The sequence below is a fragment of the Eretmochelys imbricata genome, chromosome 26, assembly GCF_965152235.1.
Source record: "Eretmochelys imbricata isolate rEreImb1 chromosome 26, rEreImb1.hap1, whole genome shotgun sequence".
Classification (NCBI taxonomy): Eukaryota; Metazoa; Chordata; order Testudines; family Cheloniidae; genus Eretmochelys; species Eretmochelys imbricata.
This window is the reverse complement of record NC_135597.1, coordinates 167509-189511: the sequence shown is the minus strand read 5'-3', so window position 1 is coordinate 189511 and position 22003 is coordinate 167509. Positions and strand designations below refer to the sequence as shown.

The window sequence follows — 22003 nt, the reverse complement described above, 5'->3', positions numbered from 1 at the left end:
CTTAACATCTGCAAAAAGTGATCCATCCTCCTCTTCTCTGAATCTTGTCCTCTCTTGGCTTCTATGACTGTTCTCTTACAGGTCTCTTCCTACCTCTCTAATTGCTCCTTCAGTGTATCCTTAGGAAGATCTTCCGTATCCCCCTTCAACTGTGTAGGGGGTTCATCTGTCCTCATTCCTCATCTCTTTTTTCTCTACACCTCGTATCTGGGTCATCTTATCCGCAAACACAAATTCAACTTTTATCTCTATGCTGACAACTTACAGATCTTCCTCCAGACCTAACTCCTTTTCTCCAAACAAAAGTCTCAGCCTGTCTCTCCGAGATCTCCTTGTGGACATCTAGCCATCAGCTCAAGTTCAACATGACTAAAACACAGCTCCTAATCTTCCCTCTCCCCGCAAGCCCTTTCCTACAAGAAACCTCTTTTCTCTATCACTGTGGACAACAGCAGCATCCTGGCTTGTCACTCAGGCCTGTGACCTGGGCATCATCTTTGACTCAGACCTCTCTCTAGGTCCTTATATCCAGGCTATGTCTAAATCTTGGGAGATTCTTGCCACATAACATCTAAGATATGGCCTTTCACTAACCACCCACTAAGTAAAAAGCTCCTCCAAGCTCTCCATCTCATATCACAGTTACTGCAACCTCCTTCTCTCTTGCAAATACAATTTTGCCCTACCCATATCCAATTAGAACGCTATTGCAAGAATCATTCTCCTAGCCCATCGCTTTTACCATGTCACCTCTCTCTTTAAATTCATCTAGTCACATCAAACTTATCTGTCACATCAAACATAAGTTGCTTTTGCTTTCAAGGCCCTTTTGCAGCCTACCCCCACCATCCCTATCATCTCTTATTTCCTATGGAGATGTCAACTCGTGTCTCCAAATGGCCCATGATGCTAGCCTCTATCACCCACTTGTTAAACTTTCAAACAAACACCTTTGTGCTTTCTCCCATGCAGCCCCTCATGATTCAGTGGAGCTCCCCATAAACACCAGCAAAGCTAACTCATTATCCTCCTTCAAACTCTCCTTTACTGTGATGCCTACAAAAAACCAAAAAAAACCCTGACAATGGTTAAGCTGGTGGTGCACTGATACCACTGCTGATCATGCTGACTAATATTGCCTCACTGTTTCTTTGTACTCTGTTGTCTGTATTCATCTGTCATCTCTTGCCTTATATTTAGATTCTAAGCTCTCTGAGGCAGAGACTGCTTTACTGTTCTGTGTCTGCACAGCACCTAGCACAGTGGGGTCATGGTCCACAACTAGATCTCCTACGTACTACGGTAACACAAATAATAATACTAATAAAAACATAAAAATGGCCATACTGGGTCAGACCAAAGGTCCATCAAGCCCAGTATCCTGTCGTCTGACAGTGGCCAATGGCAGGTGCCCCAAAGGGAATGAACAGAACAGATCATCAAGTGATCCATGCCCTGTCACCCAATCCCAGCTTCTGGCAAACAGAGGCTAGGGACACCATTCTTGCCCATCCTGGCTAACAGCCATTGATGGACTATTTTCCATGAATCTATCTAGCTCCCTTTTGAAATCGGTGACACTTTTCTACTTTCACACAATCCCCAATGTTAGAGGTATAGAAGTACCATTTCTGAGTATTTATTTATTACACATTTTTAGATGGAGGGAAAATTATGTTTTTGAGAGGAATCTTTCATCTAATATGTTATTATAAACCTGATATTAGCTGTGCCCTTACAAATATTCTACCAAGCTCTTCAGAATCAAAAAAGTTCTTTATTTTTACCCAGAACGCCTACCTGTTGGGATACTGGAATAGGACTATGCTCATTTATCACTGCCACTGAAGACAGACAATTAACTTTTCATATGTTTAATCCAATTCTAGGAATCTCTAACACAAAATTGAAGGAGGATATTTACCCTGTGTTTGGTACAAATATGGTGTCAAGAGTCAGCTTCAATCCCTCAGCTAACTGCAAAGAAGGAAAAAAAAGTCAGATTATCTGGACTCCTTCTATTGAAAAAGATGATTGGCATTATATTCTCTTACCTTACTATAATTCCCATCTCCTCTTCTTGTCTGAATAGAAGCTGATCTTTGGCACAAAAAATAAGTAATTTGCAGAGAACTCCACATTGAAGATTTAGTTTGAGTGAATAAAGCAAGTAGCTTCACTAGTTTTCCACATTCCCGGATTCCAGAAGTGGTGGACACCTTATAAATATGTACTCAGAGCATAAGAATGGCCATACTGGGTCAGACCAATGGTCCAACCAGCCCAGTATCCCGTCTTCTGACAGTGGCCAATGCCAGGTACCCCAGAGGGAATGAACAGAACAGGTAATCATCAAGTGATCCATCCCGTCGCCCATTCCCAGCTTCTGGCAAACAGAGGCTAGGGACACCATCCCTGCCCATCCTGACTAATAGCCATTGATGGCCCTGAACTTACCTAGTTCCTTTTTAAAACCTGTTATACACAACATCCTGTGGCAAACAGTTCTACAGGTTCACTGTGTGTTGTGTGAAGAAATACTTCCTGTTTGTTTTAAACCTACTGCCTATTAATTTCATTTGGTGACCCCTAGTTCTTGTGTTATGAGGAGTACATTACATTTCCTTATTTAGTTTCTCCACACCAGTCATGATTTTATAGACCTCTGTAAGATTCCCCCCCTTAGTTGTCTCTTTTCCAAGCTGAAAAGTCCCAGCCTTACTAATCTTTCCCATGTGAGGCCTTACATTCAACTTGATGGCATTTCTCTGTTTCTATATATGTCTGTATGTAATGCAATAACTTTTGAATGCCCCATCTGATCAATTCTGAAATTTCAGAGAATATTCTAGACATCAGTGGCCAGAAACTTTTTATTTTGGGGGATAATTTGAACACTGAATGGCAGGAAAATGGGGGACAAAGTTGCTGTCATCTGTTGATGGCATCCATTAACAGTTTGCAGCATAACAATACTCCTGGACAGCCAGAGGGAAAGGAGAGAGAACATTTCATTCCTTCTCCCTAATGTTCTGCCTCCTCAAAGACAGCACCAGTTGTCCACTCCTTCCTTCTCAATCTTGTGGGAAGGAAGATATTTCAAGGGGCATGGCAGGGAAAGACAGTGCCTCCATTTGCACTTAAAAAAAATTAGACAAATCTACAGAGCAAGGCCTACATGAGCAATGAAGCATGCAACCCTCTAGTGTGTGTAGGCAGCAGGAGAGGGTGCCAGAGTTTCTGCTGCTGCTGCACCAAATGGACACACTGTGGGCTTGATTTTAGCTGAAAACAGGTTGTTTTTTTTTTAATCTTCACCAAAAATCAAAACAACATTCCATGAAATTTTTCAATTAATTGGATGCAGTTGTCAAAAGTTATTGCACAGCACTGAGAAACAATACTGAGCTGAGTATAGGACTTTGCTTTGGTTGGCCAACTAGTAAATCTTTACTTTAAGTCTAACTTTTTTATTTGCACTCACAGCGCTAACTATTTAAATATTTTGCATGGCCGGTTGGACAACATCTAAACAACCCCCTTGAATATACATATAATATTGTATTGCTGCATATATTAGTTTTTAGGTCGTTAATCTTTCTTATATGTTAAATGCAAATCACCAGTTTGCAAGATGAAATACTTAAAAACCAGGCAATTCCAAAAGTAAGGTTGCTTAACTTGACCATACTGCACATCTGGCATATTAAACACTGTGATACCCTGTACCTCAAAGCAGCCCCCTAGAACCCCCATATTCACCACTGTCATAATTATGATATGTTTTGTACAAAGTATGCTAGTTGTGAGGTATCATTTTAAAAGTATTGATCTGTTTAACATTAATATCCTGTTGGATTGTATGTAAAGCTAGGAAGTTTTGCTATGGGTATGTCATTGAAATATGCCGTGAGGTTGGGAACACCCAAAACCAGCCTGTCAGGTACAACAATGGAGTAGCCAGGCAGTGTTAATGGCTCATTGATACCCACTGAAAATAGAATCCTCTATTCTAGAGGAAGCATGTACGCCTTGGGGGGCGGATTAACCCACCTCAAAGCAAAGATCTTTCGCAAGCTGGAAGAAAACATAAGAGGGGAAGTGACACCATCACTTGGCTCTTTTCCTCCCAGCTCAACACCTGGAAGAAACATCTGAAAGACAAAGACTTTGAATGGGGGAAGGGGGTCCCAGGCTCGGAAAGAGTCCCAGTCCATGTATTGGGAAACCGAAACCTGTTTGTACCATCTACACTGCTTGATTCAAATCCTGTTTAGTTTGCAGAACTTAACTTATTTTTATTTCTTAGATAACCAACTTTGGCCTTTATGCTTGCTACTTATAATCACTTAAAAATCTATGTTTCTGTAGTTAATAAATCTGTTTTCTATTTTACTTAAAACAATGTGTTTTGGTTGAAGTGCTTGGGAAATCTCAGCTCAGTTTACAAAGGCTAGTGTATGTCCTCTCCACATTGACGGAGAATTGGAATGGGTAATGAATTTTGGACCAGTACAAGACGGTATAGTTCTGGGGTGCAAGGCTAGGGAGCTGAGGGGAATTGGTGGAGCCTTCCTATTGATGATTCATGAGTGGGTGGTAGAGCATTCGTGTAACTCAGTTGGGTGGATGTCTGCGTAAGTGCAGTACCCGACAGAGGTTTGTGGCTTGATACAGCACCACAGTGTAAGAGGAAACCCACGACGGTGGACAGAGGGCTCAGCAGTCCCACAGTCCAGATTGCACCCATGGGACCCAGTAACAAACATCATATGTCCATGACACAGTAATCCTCTGCTTATTTTAACAAGGGAAAGAATAGAAAATACTTCATAAATGCATCACGGCCAAGTTAACTTTAATTTTTAGTTCTTCCTAGCTTCTGAATGGTTCTTCTTGCAACCATAATATTGAATTACAGCTAGTTTACTGCATTTCATGTCACAGTAGTTTAAGAAAAAAATTAAGATTTGGAGGTAATCTGTGTTTGCAATTTACAGGCTTTGGTGGGTTTTCCAGATACACAGATTTGTCTAGTCTGTGTGCACATTAAAAATTTACAACTACCTTTGTCTTCAGCTATCCACCTCATACTGTTTACAAGAGCAGCTGGCTCCACTAGCAGAGCTTGGAGGCAATTTTGAGGCAGAGAACAGACCCAACTATGCATCTTTGCACACTTTAGAATAAAAGTGCCTCCTCTACCTGCTGCTATATTTGTTTTGTAATGTAAGTTAGTAAGTATGCAGGGGCAAGTTACAGTACAAACCAAATGAGACAACCGCTTCACTTTTGAAAGATTAGATTTAAAACCTGGCTTAGGTCATAAATGAAAATCAAGGACTCCTCTAGTCCTTAATGGATATATTTACGTATCAGAAAATAACCTCACAATTTATTAAAATACAATATGAATACTCAGAATGCCCATCTGCAATAGCAGTCCTGCTGCAAATCTGAATTATGATGCATAGTATTGGGAGAGGATATTTGTATGCTCTCTGCCTTTCTGCACTACAACTCCACCTTTAAGAACATCAAATTCAGAAACAGAGTTATATGAAAACTCCCACACACTGTACAAAAAGAATGAGTTGAGGTACTCCCTTCTATGCTATATTTTAGTTAGTCCTAATTTACCATAGCTCGCCTATCATTTATATCTTCTATTGGTTTATTCTCAACACAGTATTTTTACTTGACTTGCTGAATCGCTTTCATAATTTCCACTTTCTTTTACCTTATCCTCCATTGACACCTCTGTCCCCAGTGTGTTGTCTGTGTTCCATTTCTGGGTGAATGTAAGTCCATAGTCCTTGATCTTATATTTGGTCTCTAGGTTGCCTGAGGCCTTCCCAGTGTCTGTGTTGGAGGAACCAGCGGTGGTAAATTCCTGGCAAAAATACGAGACTAGAATTAACACACTTATTACTTTACTAAATTTAATTTCTACTTGATGAGTCCCATCCCTTTGAACCACTTGTTCCCCCCACCTTTTTTTTTTTTGTTTGTTTGTTTTTTAAATTTGGAGCACACCCCTTGCAAAATATTACATTCTAATGATGGAACTGGAGACATTAATACATTGATTCCACTAAAGAGGATTCTATTTTAACTAAAATCAGTCCATTGACCCTGTTGTCTAACTCTGCCTAGACTAGGAAACCTTTTAAAAGCATACACCTTAATATCCACAAAGTTTTACAAGGCAGTATTTCTCAATTTCAGAAACGAGTTCAACTCCCATGTGCCATGTCGCAATGCCACTCACTCAGATTTGCTCCAGCCAGCCCTCTGTCATGACAGAGGGTGACCGGGCCAAATTTGAGCAGATGGTATTGCAATCCCATGATTGAATGGGAAGGCTTGCTGAGTCCCCCTAGAAAGTTTGATAAGACCATAAGAATGGGCATACTATGTCTATCCAGCCCAGTATTTTGTCTTCCAAAAATGACCACTGCCAGATGTTACAGAGGGAAAGAACCAAACAGGAGAATTATCGAGTGATCTGTCCCATCGTCCAGTCCCAGCATTTGGCAGTCAGAAATTTAGGGATACTCAGAATGTGGACTTGTGTCCCTGACCATCTTGTTTAATAGTTATTGATGGTCCCATTCTCCATGAACTAGTCTCATTTTTTATTGAAGCCAGTTATACTTTTGATCTTCACAACATGCCCTGGTAACAAGTTCCACAGGTTGACCGTGCATTGCGTCAAGAAGTACTTCCTTTTGTTTATTTTAAACCTGTTGCCTAATCATTCCATCTGATGACCCCTGGTTCTTGTCCCAATTCACTTTCTCCACACCATTCGTGATTTTATAGATCGCTATTGACCCCTCCCCTCCTTAGTTGTCTCTTTTCTAAACTGAACAGTCCCAATCTTTTTAATCTCTGCTACGGAAGCTGTTCCATACCACTAATCATTTTTGTTGTTCTCTGAACATTTTCCAATTCCAATATATCTTTTTTTGAGATAGGGCAACCAGAACTGCATGCACTATTCAAGGTGTGGGTATATCAGATTTATATAGTAGCATTAAGATGCTAGCTGAAAACCACTGCTTTAAACCATTTGTATAATCATTTTACACACTCATACTTTTCATCATAATACCTGGACCCAGATGACTGGATGATAGATAAAAAGGGCTCCAGAGGTGATTCCGGCAATTTCAGGCAGGTAAGCCTAACTTTAGTACCAGACAAACTGATTTACACTATAGTAAAGAACAGAATTATCAGACACATATATGAACACGATTTGTAGTGGAAGAGTCAACATGGTTTTTGTAAAGGGAAATCACGCCTCACCAGTCAGACTTTTGAGATGGTCAACAAACACATGAACAAGAATGATTTAGTGGATACAGTGTACTTGGACTTTCAAGAAGCCTTTGACAAGATCCCTCATCAAAGGCTCTTAAGCAAAGTAAGCAGTCATGGGGTAAGAGGGAAGGTCCTCTCATGGTTCAGTAACTGGTTAGAAGACAGGAACAGGACAGGAGAGAGGTAAATAACGGGGTCCCCCAAGGATCTGTACTGGGACCAGCGTTGTTCAACACATGCATAAATGATCTGGAAAAAGGGGTCAGCTATTAGGTGGCAGACTTTGCAGACAGTACAAAATTACTCAAGATAGTTAAATCCAAAGCTGACTGCAAAGAGTTACAAAAGGGATCTCACAAAACTGGGTGACCGGGCAAACAAAATGCAGATGAAATTCAATGCTGATAAATGCAATGTAATCCCAATGTAAAAACATAATCCCAACTATCCATGCAAAATGATGGTGTCTAAATTAGCTAATACCACTCAAGAAAAAAAAAAAAAAAAGATCTTAGAGTCAATGTGGATATTCCTCTGAAAACATCTGCTCAATGTACAGAGGCAGTCAAAAAAGCCAACAGAATGTTAGGAACCATAGGGAAAGAGATAGATAACGAGACAGTAAACAGTATAATGCCACTATATAAAGCCATGGTATGCCAACACCTTGAATACTGCATGCAGTGCTGGTCACTCCATCTCAAAAAAGAGATTAGAACTGGAAAAAGTATAGAGGAGGGCAACAAAAGTGATTATTGGTACGGAACAGCTTCCATATCAGGAGAGGTTAAGACGACCAGGACTGTTCAGCTTGGGAAAAAGACAATTAACAAGGGATGTGTTAGAGATCTATCAAATCATGAATGGTATGGAGAAAGTGAATAAGGAAGTGTTATTTACCCCTTCACATGACGTAAGAGCCAGGAGTCACAAAACAACCAAAAGGAAATACTTCTCTACACACCGCAGTGTCAACCTTTAGAACTCATTGCCAGGGTCATCCTGTGAAGGCCAAAAGTATAACTAGGTTCAAAAATGAATTAGGTAAGTTCCTGGGGGATAGGTCCATCAATGGCTATTAGCTAAGATGGCCTGCAATGCAACCACATGCTCTGGGTGTCCTTAAGCCTCTGATTGCCTGATGCTGGGACAGGATAACAGAAGTGGACCACTTGATAATCGCCCTGTTCTGTTCCTTTCCTCTGCAGCAGCTGTCAGAAGACAGAATACTGGGCTAGATTGATCATTGGTCTGATCCATTACGGCTGTTCTTATGACCCTTTTTTCCAAACCTCTATTCTACTTCTTACCATTGAGCATAATTCTTTCTGTATCTCAGTTACCTACTTCCTGACCCAGTCCACTACTGAACTCCAAATCCTTAAGACAAAAGGCCATCAACTGGAGAAATGCTAGTGCAAAAGACACTTCCTCCACTGTAATGTCTGGATAAATCCCAGACTTCCCTCAAGCCACCCTCCGGTCTGGAAAAATCATCATTTTATTATTCTGTATTCTTTAAAGACATCAAAAAATCCTTGATCACTCTTCAGTTACATTAGCTTACTTCTTCACCACCCTGTCTCCCTCTTCTTTTTCACTTACAAAGTCTGCCATATTCTTCCATTCTAAAACTGCAATAGTATGTGATACCCACCAGCTCCACCTTCTCTTTTTCCCTTTACATAGATTCAATCCTCTCACATCTGATACCACAGCCATCTGCACCTCACCTAACTGATACCATACACTTCAGACAGAAAACTCCCTGAACCCATTAGTGTCTGATCTCTTTCCAACTGTCTCTACTCTAGCTCCCTATCCAGACCACAGACAAAGTGTCAGAGTTTAAGGACAAAGGACACCACCAAATCATCTAGTCTGAACTCCTGTATATCATAGGCCGCAACCATCACCACCCAGCACCCGCACGCTAAACCCAACAAGCAAATTTAGCCCAAGCAAACAAAATTAAATCCAGTGGCAGCTGTCATGACTCTTCTAGAAATCCATCTTTCACCTCGACAAATATAACCCCATATCCAACTTACTCTTAGCAACCCATGTTTCCAACCACCTCACTGCCTGCAATATCTTTCATCTTTTCTGTGCTTCATAGCGTCGAAAGGATCCACCTCAGAATTTTCAGTGATTTGCTCTACCTTGTAGACTGTGGCCCCATTAGTTACCCTCTTGGGCCTCTGTATAGCACTTTACACTACTAACCATCTATATCACCCTCTGAACACTTCACTTCAGACACTATGTTGATGCCTCAGGGTTGTCCCTCCCTTGTAATTGACTGTCCCTTTTATCCTAAGGACATTTCTCCATCTCTTTCAGATCATTCAATAACTTCTCTTTTCAAATGTCAAGTTGACCCTTGATTCAGTCTTAGGTTGTTTTTTTTTAAACTTATCTTCAGAGAGGCAAACTTCTTCCTCTGAAAGATAGGTATGCTCAGTTGAGTCTTTAGCTCATTTATCTCTCAGGATCTTCTTACAAGTCTTTCCATTAGCTAGGCCTCCATATTCCACACAAGTCACTACCTCAACACACACTTACTGGAACTCATATCCATTTGCCTTTTCACACCTGGATTACTGCTGCCCTCCTCCCTCTATAGCTTCCCAAGAGAACCTGCACCTAGACTCCCATCTATTCAGAACCCTGTATCCACCTTCTAACCTTTACACATGAACATAATCACATCGCCACCACTTTGAAAGGGCTCCACAGGTCCTCTATCTACTAGCAAAATCGCACCCCTCACCCTCAAGGCACTGCACTGCCAAGACTCTCCCTTCTATTTCTCCAATCTTTTCTCCTTATACTCTACTGGCTTCATCTGCTCTTCCAATTCTGACCTCCTCGTATGTTCTTCATTCTTTACCCTCCTTTGTGAGGTTCATTCTTTGATGCTGCCACACCAGCTGTTGAACAATCTGTCCCTTTTCTCTACCTCACAGATACTTTTGTAAAACAGCTCAAAACCCACATCTTCCGACGTTGCCTAAAGCCAGCCAGATGCTGGTCAGTTCCCCATACCTTAGGGTTTCTTATTGTCTAGACTTCATGCCTCTCCTTGTCAACTGTCCGCATCTACTGTCTAACCCTCTTGTAACTAACTCAGTGAATGCTGTGTGAAGACATGAGCAACACATTAAAAATGTTAACTGTATGGTACATTCTAACTACAGTTATAATGCACATCAGGCAAGTTATGAGAAGTGTCTGACAAAAGACATAATTTCAATTCCCATCTTTGGAACCCTAATTGTAAAGATTAGACTTGTTCCAAGCCTGTGAAAACTTGTATTCTTAGATGGCACATACACATTTCCACACTCCCAGGCCAATGCAATGAGCTATAAGTTTCACGAAACTCATACTTGGAACAGTTTTAAAGTACCAGAGAGGTACTACCAAAAACACATTTCTGTCACAATATGCAAGATGGCATTTACTTTATGATTATGCCATGCGGCAACAGCACACAACTTTCTCAAAATATATCCATCCAGACAGCAAAGGAAAATATAGGAAGCTGACTTCTGTGGTTGATTAGCCTTTAAACAGGGTTTTCAGGCTCCAAATACAAATGCACAAATCTCTGATTTGTTACTTCTGTGAGATTATGTTTAAGAGACCAATCTATAACTGACTTTTAAAAATCTCTCGCTTGATCTTAATGCAGATCATCAATCTAAACGGCTGAACAGATTTCTCAGATCAAGGAAAACAAAGATCTTGTCTGCCCTTTTCACTAAACACAGTGAAGGGAAAGAATCCTGCTGTCATATGATCAAAAGCAGAAGGATTTTCCTAGCAGTTAGAACTGCATCTCCTTCTGAGAGAGGACAGCGCAGAGTCAACATTTGTTACCATTCATCTCCAGACTGTCAAAAGCAGAGCTCTGACTGGATCATGTCTCATGGGAGCATTTCTGAAATCCTCTGCATCAGAATGCCAGACTGCCTTAATTTCATATACCAGTCTGAATCAGTCCTCAAGTTCACCTTCATATTTGACCTTTCAGCTCACTGTGGCAGACATCTTAGAAAAACACGAGACATTTAGTAGGACATTGAACCAGTTGTGCTGTACGAAGCAACAACATCTGAAAGAAAAGTCTGTGAGGGAATGAAAGCTGTATATGAAGGTTCTACCTCTCAAACTTAAAGATAGCTCAACACACAGTAAAACTACTTGCCGTTATATCAAAACAGAGTTTAGCTTCCATTTGTACAGAATTGTGTGGCACATCCCTCATTCTGGACCCCAACTCACTTCCATCCCACACAAGCCTGTTGTTCTTTCATTGGTAATGCAAATACTGATATTATAAATGCTAAATCATGATTCTGAAATAATAGAAAATGTTATCTATACCACGTAATTTCTAGATTCCTTTCCTCTTATTTTTGTTGTGTTTCTATGGTTCTTTGACACAGACTTTAAATACCTGTGTTATACAATTGGGTTATAGTGGAGTGCAAGCCATGCACACAGGAATGCTTCATGTCAGTTACCATTTTTCCTTCACCTCCTAAAGAGATTAGGAATGTCAATGTGTGTCACAGTCCAGAGCAAAGTATGTAAAAAGTAGGAAACCCCATTAGAAAGTGACAACAGGAAAAAACACACAAAAACAATCACTATTCTTACCAGCTGAATAAGTAGCCAAAACCAAAGTTGCATGGAAAGGGGAGAAAACATTTGAGAAATTAAGGATTTTGATCAATCAGCAAACTTAGGCAGATTTGGATGTTTTCTATATACATTCTGGCCATTATTTAACACCACAGCCTTAGTATAATATTCTTAGCATTTGAAAATTACAATGCATTGCTAAACAAACTGTCTAAAAAAACCTGATATTTCGTACTTTGCAGCTATTTCATTTCAGTCACAATAAAAAACTTGTATTCCCCATATCTTTACTATCTCACTGTGGTACTCCACTTAACTGTGACAAACTACAAAATAACAAGCTACCTTCTGCTATAAGAATGAATTAAGATGTTTGTGCATATTTGAGGTGTGAACGTACAACCAGAAGGGAGAGCTGAAGCAAATGGGGCACGGTAGAGGTTGAAAAGTAACGTGAGTGAAGCAAGCATAGATGGCACTGTAGACATGCATTCACAGAAGTGCAAAAGACCATGCAAGAATAAGTGTGCCTAGTGGGGAGATATTCTCAAGGGTAAATGTAAAAAAATATGGATTCTATTCCTTGCTCTGTCAGGCTTCCTGTGAGATCATGGGGAACTAATAATTTTCCCCTTCTGAAAAATGGCGATGATATTTTGTACTTTTCAGAGATCCCGTGAGATTTACTTCATGTAAAATGCTGTCAATGCCTCATGTTATAGATGCTTTAGAAATACTATGCTTTATTATTAAGCTTAGCAGCATAAGCATAAAGAAGCAAGGTTCAATCCATTTTGAACAGAGCTGGAAATGCAAGCCCAAGCACAATAAAACTCTAGCTAAATTATGTCCCCCAGGTCACCAATGGTTTAAAAGAGTCAAACACTCCCTTTAAATCCAGCGAAGGTCTCTGACAATATTTTGATGGTGGGAACTTGGGAGTATAGCATTTGCAAAGCCAGCCAGCTGGCTCTCAACTTCATCCAAAACCTCCCTTAGCTAAAGGTTTTTGGTGTCCCGAGTCCTTTGGATAAATAGTTAATGCAGGATTGTGAATCCAGACTCACAGTGGTGGATGATCTGGCCTGCATCCATAAGCAGAAATGTGAGCCAGAAACAAATTTAGCTATAAAAAGGTAGTGAGAGAGAACACACATGACCGGAAGCATGGCAATGGAAACCCATTTTGAAGACTGGGGTGAAGACACTGCGAAGATGGAAGAGTGAACAAATGACCTATACAAATCCTAACAATGACAGTATGCTATGTGAAAGTTTGTTTAGATCACAGAGAAAATACTGGGACACCAGTTCTTTACATCATTCTAGTAGCACACCACTCACCTCCAGACATTAAAATGAGAGATGAAACAGAAAAGTAGTAAATCCCAGTGAATTACTTTTGTTACTAAAGAGGTTTACTCTCATCTTTGCTACACTGGTGTCATTGAAAGTCTTCAGTACTCACCACGCCACTGGAAGACTTGGTCTTCAGCTCTAACTTGATCATTCCAAATCCTGAAACAGCAAAGTTCACAAGTTTCTATTACATTGCAATGTACAAGAATAGGATAGACACTTACTCCAGTATGAAACAGGTTGGGAGTGTTTGCTCGAAACAGCCCACCCTGTTACTAGGTGCTGATCTTCCTGGGAAAGTATTAAATGGTTTCTGATGACTCACCAAGGTAGGTGGCTCATTACCCATCAGGATGTAAGGGAGGCAGAAGCGTCTATTTTAGAGTACAACGAGGGTGTGGGCTGAGCAGTCCTGAATTAAACTAATACATTTTAAGACCAGAAGGGAACATTATGATCATCTGTCTGAACTGCTGCATACCACAGGCCAAATAATTTCATCTACTTGAGTTAGGGCATATTGATAGTAAAACATCCAATCTTTACTTGAGACTTAAAGTGATTACCCCTTGATAAATCGTTCCAATGGTTAATCATATTTACTGCTAGATATTTGTGCCTTATTTTTAATCTGAATTTGTCTAGCTTCAACGGATCTCATTAGACTTTTGTCTTCCAGACTGAAGATATTATCAGATATCTTTTCTTCATTTAGATACTTGTAGACTGGGATCAAACCATCTTCTACCCTTCTCGTTTAGAAGCTAAATAAACAGACATGTTTAAGTCTCTCACTGCAAGGCAGGTCTTCCAGCCCTCAAATAATCTGTGAAGCTCTTTTCTGAAAGCTGTCCCATTTGTCACCATCTTTTTTGTCATAGTCTCACCAATACCACATACACAGATAATACCATTTCCTTACTCCTGCTTGATATTCGTTTGTTTACACATCACAGAACAACATTTGCTCTCTCTTTAGGCTGAAAAATCTAGAAGCAGCTAAGACTAGAAAAAAAGCTTGAGCTGAAATTTGTCAAAATATAGTTTGATCTTTGTTAATAAAAGACAAGTCTGAGAAACAAGGTGAGTTTTTGACTTTACAGTGTGTGAACTTCATTTTAGACCAGTTTGGGAAACGCACCCACTCACACATTGTTTAATAACAACATTTCACAAAATAGAGGATTTTAGAATTCATGACATGTCACTGTACTGTCAATCTCAGGATTCCCATAACTGACCATAATTTAAACCAGTCACAGAAAATGAAAATATAGAGAGCTACCCCACGAGATGGGCTGTACCTCTGAAAGCAGACAGTTATTCAAATGAATTTATATGATATATACAGCAGATGGAGAAACGATCATCAATTAGGAAGAAATCCAGTTTCAAGATCCAGGAAAATACATAAATATATATATACAGAAAAAAAGCCACTTCTTTATCAGCTGTATAGTGCCAGTTTTATACCACAAACAATGTAAATGCTGCATTAAGCCATTGTTTATGTAAATTACCAAGAACTGCAAACAAGAGAACAGTTCAAGCAGAGAGTTCCTCCCCGAGAGACTTTCTGGTTTCCTTTTAAAATAAAATATTTTCCAGTTTAAAGTGCTCTAAACTATTTGTACTGTGTCCAACATCACACATAATTTTGTCTCAAACAACATAGGAGCCCTCTATCTGAGGGGATCTTCTGTTGCCAATGGTCTGCTACGGCAACTTCCACGGTGGGGGTGGATCCAATTATACATATCCCTGTATAAAATAAAGAAGGTGAGAAGCACTCTATAAAAGGCTGAAGACACTGGAACACTTCTCACTATTCAAATTACATTTTGTGGCATCTCTCTGGGCAAGAGTCAAAACAGTTTCCTTTCTAGTTTGATACATATTTATGATGTGTTAATATGCTGAGTAAGTAGCATGAGATATTTTTTTCTCCTTCTTCGCTTGTACTTATTTGGCCACATTATTATCACAAAATATTATTTCACTAAATACATATGTAAATAATGTTATTACTTTTGTTAAGGCACCTAAGAAATGTAAGCTTATTAGCATCAACATATGATCATGCTGCTTACCATATCCTTTGTTGAATACATCCCTGGCAGATTTCCCCAGGTCACAGTAGGATGGTGGGACAGCCATTGGGTCTGAAAAGATTGGAAGTAGAGAGAACCCAGATTTTACAAGACAGAGCTGAAAAATCTTACTAAGTGGAGAGAGACCTTCCTTACTTCCACCTTGTTTTGTCAGAAAGAACAAAAGGTATTTTATCATATCAGAAATTTAACATAAGCCAATCTATTATTCAGAAACACTGTACCCCAGGAATGGAATTAAGCTCTAGCAATGTACTTGTCCCAGAGTCTGCTAATATTGTAACAGAGAAAGAACCCAACAACGTATTGACTCCATTTCTGTTCCAATAATTGAATGCTGCTTTCATGATAGGAACCGTTCTGACAAGGGCCCTAGGTGACATAGCCCATGGTGGTGAATAATCATAGACTCGCAGGACTGGAAGGGATCTCATGAGATCTTCTAGTCCAGTCCCCTGCACTGAAGGAAGGAATAAGTATTATCTAGACCATCCCTGACAGGTGTTTGTCTAACCTGCTCTTAAAAATCTCCAATTATGGAGATTCCACAACCTCCCCAGGCAATTTATTCCAGTGCTTAACTATCCTGGACAGTTAGGAAGTTTTTCCTAATATCCAATCTAACCCCACCTTGTTGCAATTTAAGCTCATTGATTCCTCAAGGTTAAAGAGTACAATTTTCCTCCCTCCTCCTTGTAACAACCTTTTGTGTATTTGAAAACTGTTATGTCCCCCTTCAGTCTTGTCTTCTCCAGACTAAACAAACCCAATTTTTTTAATCTTGCCTCCTAGGTCACGTTTTCTAAACCTTTAATTATTTTTGTTGCTCTTCTCTGGACTTTCTCCAATTTGTCCACATCTTTCCTAAAATGTGGCGCCCAGAACTTCACACAATACTCCAGTTGAGGCCTAATCAGCGCTGAGTAGAGTGGAAGAATTACTTCTCGTGTCTTGCTTACAACACTCCTGCTAATATATCCCAGAATGATGTTTGCTTTTTTTGAAACAGTGTTACACTACTGACTCATGTTTAGCTAGTGATCCACTATGACCCCAGATCCCTTTCTGCAGTACTCCCTCCTAGGCAGTCATTTCCCATTTTGTATGTGTGCAATTGATTGTTCCTTCTTAAGTACAGTACTTCACATTTGTCCTTATTGAATTTCATGCTATTTATTTCAGACCATTTCTCCAGATCATTTTGAGTTTAAATCCTGTTCTCCAAAACACTTGCAGCTTGGTATTGTGCGCAAACTTTATAAGTGCACTCTCTATGCCATTATCTAAATTGTTGATGAATCAGCAAAATGAAAGCCCATGGAGTCCACTATTAACTAAAAGCCAATTTAGAACTGTATAAGATTCCCTCCCCTCCCCATTATTTTCTTGATTCTTCCCCTTAGGTAGTCTTCCAGAGCTTTGGAAAATACAAAAAGGACATCTGTCTACAGTATGTGGATGTGACTGACACACCAATATTCACCACTGTTACGTAATTAGGATATGTTTTGTACAAAGTATACTTTGTGAGGTATCATTCTAAAAGTCTTGATCTGCTAGGTTATGTTACGTTCTTATGCTAGACATGAATATCTCGCTGGATTGTACATGCTATCATCGTATGTGAAGTTATGAAGTTGGGCTACGTATGTGTTACTGAAACTTGTTGTGAGGCTGAAAACACCCACAAGCAGCCTTTCAGGTACAACACTAAAAAGGCCAAACAATGCTAATGGCTTGTTGAGGAAATGCACACAAGCACGAGGATTACCCCAGAAACTGTGTACAATAGAAACCTCTCGAAGATAGCACTACACAATGGGAACTGTTTGACCCAGCTCACAGCAAAAGAGCTTTCCAGCAAGTGGGGAGAAGATATAAAAGGGATAAAATGACATCATGAGGGGACCTCATTCTCCCTACAACAACCCACCTGGAAACACCTGAGGAATAAAGACTGAACAAGGGGGGGGAGGGGGAAGAGGAGGAGGGAGCAATGGTCATAGGCTAAAAGGGATTTCTAGCCTGCGTATGAAAACCTGGGAAACCCAAGCTGCAAAGCCAAGGCAGTTTGTGCCTTAAGAATCTGACAGCCTGTTTATCAATCAGGGTGAGAATTTGTTAATTCATATCCTATCTATCTGGTATGTTAAACTCAGTTTGCAGTTTTGTTTATTTACTAGGTAATCATATATAACCACTTAAAATGTATCCATTTGTAGTTAATAAACTTATTTTATATTTTAATCCAAACCAGTGTGTGTTGAACTAAGGCATCCGGGGAAACTATCAGCTTGGTTACCACAAGTGTGTATGGTCCTCTTTACATTGAGGGAGAGGCGGACTGGGTGTTAAACCCACACTCTGGCCAGATTTGACCAGGGCAGTACAGTACTGCTCTGGGGTCCTAGGCTGGTGGTTAGAAAGCCTGCATGTGACTGCGGCTGGGTGTGTCCCTATCTGTGTGAATGCTTGTGAAAGTGCAAGCTTGGCAGGCTTTGCAACTTGTTACAGCAGCACAATGTGAAAGGGAGCCCAGGCTGGTGGATCAGAGGGCTCAGCAGTACCCCAGTTCCAGGTGGCGTTCCAGGACCTTGCCGAGTCTCTCTCTCCGATAATGCACTTACAAGAAAAAATGAGACTATGGTCTAACATAAATAACTGTTTGTGTCTCAACTTTAAACAGAAAAAAGCCAGAAACTGAAAATTATGAGTGGAGTGTTAGTTTTAATGTTGGATGTCTCAATCCTTTTGATTGGTGTCACTACCTAAATATTACTAAATACCATTTTAAAATATATTCTGCTAGTGGCTTCACATTAAAGAAACATAGGTAGCTTCTATTCTAGAGTTTGTGCCTGAGAAATATGGATTTATAATGGCAAATCTTAAACATCCATCATGTTACTGTGGTAGCTTCTGTTCCAGAAAGGACTAACTAACCAACAGCTGAATGGCTCATTTGTTGCAGATCTTCTCTTGAACAGCTGCCACTAGAAATATCTCCAATTCTCCACTTGATAAATTATATTACACCAAAAGCACTGCTGATCCAAGAGAATAATAATAATAATGCAAACTAAGAGGTAAAAATCCTTAAAATCATCAATTCCCTTCAAATATTCACACCACTTACCTTTCCTTTGAACTACACAGCAGTGCTACTGTTTAGTCTCTTTCTTATTATTGTTGGGTTTCTCTTCCCCCACGCTCTTGCTGAAGAGCAAACTTGTGTTCTTCTGACCTTTGTGTGACAAGAAATCTATTCTTGCAGCAAGCAGTTTCTGACTTCACTCACAAAAAGACAAAACTAATCAAACGCAGAACTGCTTCATAAAGTTCACTGTCTGTCACATATCCTGGCTATTATGCAAGGATATCAACAAAGTATCTGAATTAATTCACAACTCAATCTTGTGGATGAATTACACAGAGCTGAGACAATTTACACTCTCTAATGAACCTCTTTATTTTTAATAGCTGGCCTTCTGATATATATATATATATATATATACATACATATACACACACACACACACACATACCTGTGGGTCTAGAAGGTACAGAACAGCTGGACATGACTGCAGATTCCTTATACGAAGATTAGGTCATAAATTATGTACGTCTCAAATGTGAACTTATAAAAGGCCTTTATACCTGTCAAATATGGAAAAAAATTGATGCATCATTAAAGATGAAAGACAAGTTTTACTTATACTATTACAGCAGCATCTGCAACCTAGTCGTGGAGCAGGCTGCGTTTCTGATATAAAACCTGATTTTTACCAAAGAACAACTGTTGAGGTGAGCCAGGAGCAAATTATTCCACAATTTTTTAAAAAGTTGCTGTTATCTTTTAAAGTTTATTATTGTCAGAATTTTTTCATTCCATTGTTTTCAAAACAGCTCAATAACTTAAAATCATTACTAAGAATTAAAGCAAACAAAATAAAGAGAACACAGCCAACACCAGGAAAGTGTAAAAGCAGATATTGTGCTTATGCAGTAACTGTTTTTGAGGCTTAAAAAATGTATTAGGCACATATACAAGCAAAAGCCAATACCAAAGATGGTGCTCTGCACAAGCCCCCATCAGATGCACAAGCAGCATCCTGGTGAGAAGCCTAGTGAATTAAACAGCTTCCACTATCCACACTAGGTAATTCACTCTCCCCCTCCCACCCACTGACTTTTTGGGGGATATCAAAATCCACAGGACTCACAAATGCTTGCTTAAGGGAGAATTGTACCGTACCATCCCTGAAGGAGGTGCTGACTATCACCACCAGTTATGGATCGAACACCTCAGCAGCAAAGGCAGATTGGTGTAAGTAAAGGATGATTTCAGCATCCCAACTACTCTACTGGGTAAATGGCCTAAATTTTTGCTTGGTCTGAGATACAATGACCATTTCAAGGCAAGATACTACATATATCATTTGAGAGAGGTAATTCTAGGGACCAATGGAAATCTGAGCATGTGACTTATTTCAGTTGTGAGTCACAAGATATCAGATTTTGGAAGTCACATTTGGATTACACTTTTACTCTTCCCCAACTCAACTTCTGAATGGACTTTAGCAGCTGTTCTCTAGGGAACTATTAGAGCTAGTACGAATCAGTGTTACCAGTGATCCATAAATGGTGGTCTGAAAAACTGCTTTTTTCACAAGAGCGATGCATTTGTCAGGCCTCTGGCAGAAGCATTTTCTGCTAGCCACGGGTGGGAGTTTCCACTTTCGAAGACTGTGATTGACTAAGTTCCCTAAGTGAAAGAGCTATATTTAGCTGGGAATGAATGTTCTAAAGGTTATCAAACAAAGATAACTAAGTACAAATGCAAAACACTTAAAATTATTTAAATCAAAGTTTTGTGATTGCTAATTTAAATCATGATTAAAATCAATGATCACTTTGATTTAAATTAATGCACCTTGCTACAAAGTGACTTAGGCCTTGATTACACTTAAAAGGGTTTGCCACTAGAGATATACAGGCGGAGACATAATGGTAAATTCTCCTAATGGAGAGACAGCTTATACCGGCAATAGTTCCTTGGTGTGTATAGTTTCAACCAGTACCCCAAATAGAATAAGCTATACCGACAAACTGACTTTTCTGCAGGTATAACTGCATCTACACTAGGGATTTTGCTGCCATAGCTATATGTTCATCAGGGATGTGATCTCTTCCCCCCACCTCACTTAACTGAAGTAGCTATATTGGTAAAACTTTCTAGCTTAGACCAGGCCTTCGAAAAGCTAGAGCAATATGTGCTGCAGACAACATGGGAAGATTTGATGCTGATAAAATGTAAACGGTTACACAAAGGGAGAGGAAATAAAGCAGCAGAGACACAAAATGGAAGGCCATAACTAAGCTGCAGTCACATGAAACAAGTTTATTTTCACATTCTTTTTTTCCACATCACTAACCACCTACAGTAGCCACAGAAGAAACGTGGTCTTGTTTTTAGAGACTGTAGTGATAGGTGATCAATGAAAACACTGTGGCACACAATAAGAACTCTGCTACTATCAACTGCAATATTGTAATGCTGCATTTCAATCAGTATGGAGGATTAATCTCTGAGTCATGAAAATACAGGCTTCTATTCATACTATAAGTAAGCATTTTCAGGGTGAGAGGTAAGCAAAAGAGTTATCAAAATGATCAAATTTTAGATTGACATTTCCTTTATTCCTGTATGTTTTCAGCACTTATCAAATTTAATGTAAAACATATATGGATTTCAGCTTCCCAAAAAATTTTAAAAAGTCAATATTTATGTTTCCACTGCAATTCCCTCTCCCAGCAAAGTCCAAAAGGCAATGTGAATACCTGGCGGCTGTTGACATAAGAAATTCTTATTTCCACACTGAAGAGTACCTACATTTACCCGATAAAGTTTTGTAGTGAAATTATTAGACTTGTTGGAATTAAATCAAACATTTTCTCCATTAAACTTCATCAGACAGTTGTAGCAGCTCGGAAACAAAAAACAGCTTTGTGCGTGCAACCTGCAGCAGCTTAGGACTCAAAACACCTCTCAGACTTTGCTCAAAGAGGAAGAAATACCTTTTTTTTTGGGGGGGGGGGGGGGTGCGGGGGGGGGGGGGGTTGTCAGTGTCAAATTAATAACATCCATCCAAAATACTGAAAAAGTAGTCATACTGTCTTTATTAAAGGTATCAGTATTCTGCATCTTGCAAGGGCAGAAACACCCCTTGGGAAAGTAGCAGTAGTACTTTCAGAATGAATAAGGTTTTCTAGACACTGGTTTTGAATGAGCAATCAAAATGAACTAAAAATTCTTTCGGCGTCCCAGCAACGTGAATCCAGGGATGATCATCTACCAGTGGGAGGAGGAAGAGGGAGAAAAGTCATCTGCCTGCACTACAACACAGGCATATCTATTGAGTGTGTGATTGTAGTATCACATGCTAGACTGTGTCACTCAGCGTGCCAGGGTAGATAAAAAATCAATTATTTTTACTTTTTTTAAAAATCAATTTTTTTGATAAAATGCTTTTTGAGGAGAAAAAGATAGT

General features: G+C 39.6%; 1 protein-coding gene and 1 long non-coding RNA gene across 7 annotated transcripts in view; one reads left to right on the top strand and one right to left on the bottom strand.

The window, feature by feature from the left end:
* VDAC3 (voltage dependent anion channel 3) overlaps positions 1-22003 on the bottom strand; it is a 33443-nt gene that overhangs the window by 6860 nt on the left and 4580 nt on the right. For 3 of the 5 annotated variants that reach the window (XM_077805614.1, XM_077805616.1, XM_077805615.1), the window contains exons 2-6: positions 18998-19109; positions 15432-15503; positions 13451-13500; positions 5741-5893; positions 1925-1977 (exon numbers count right to left, since the gene is read on the bottom strand). In XM_077805614.1, the coding sequence (XP_077661740.1) occupies positions 1925-1977; positions 5741-5893; positions 13451-13500; positions 15432-15503; positions 18998-19031 (362 nt within the window). In that variant the 5' untranslated portion in view covers positions 19032-19109. Of the gene's footprint in view, positions 1-1924; positions 1978-5740; positions 5894-11214; positions 11745-13450; positions 13501-15431; positions 15504-18997; positions 19110-22003 lie in introns of those variants that run through there. The other 2 variants (XM_077805617.1, XM_077805618.1) reach the window with 2 other exon arrangements.
* LOC144257609 (uncharacterized) lies at positions 15485-17705 on the top strand. Of its 2 annotated transcripts, none has more exons than XR_013344563.1 (2): positions 15485-15618; positions 16856-17705. It is a non-coding gene; the product is annotated as an uncharacterized LOC144257609 (long non-coding RNA). The 2 variants fall into 2 exon arrangements; XR_013344564.1 differs by having other exon boundaries at positions 15493-15618; positions 16245-17705.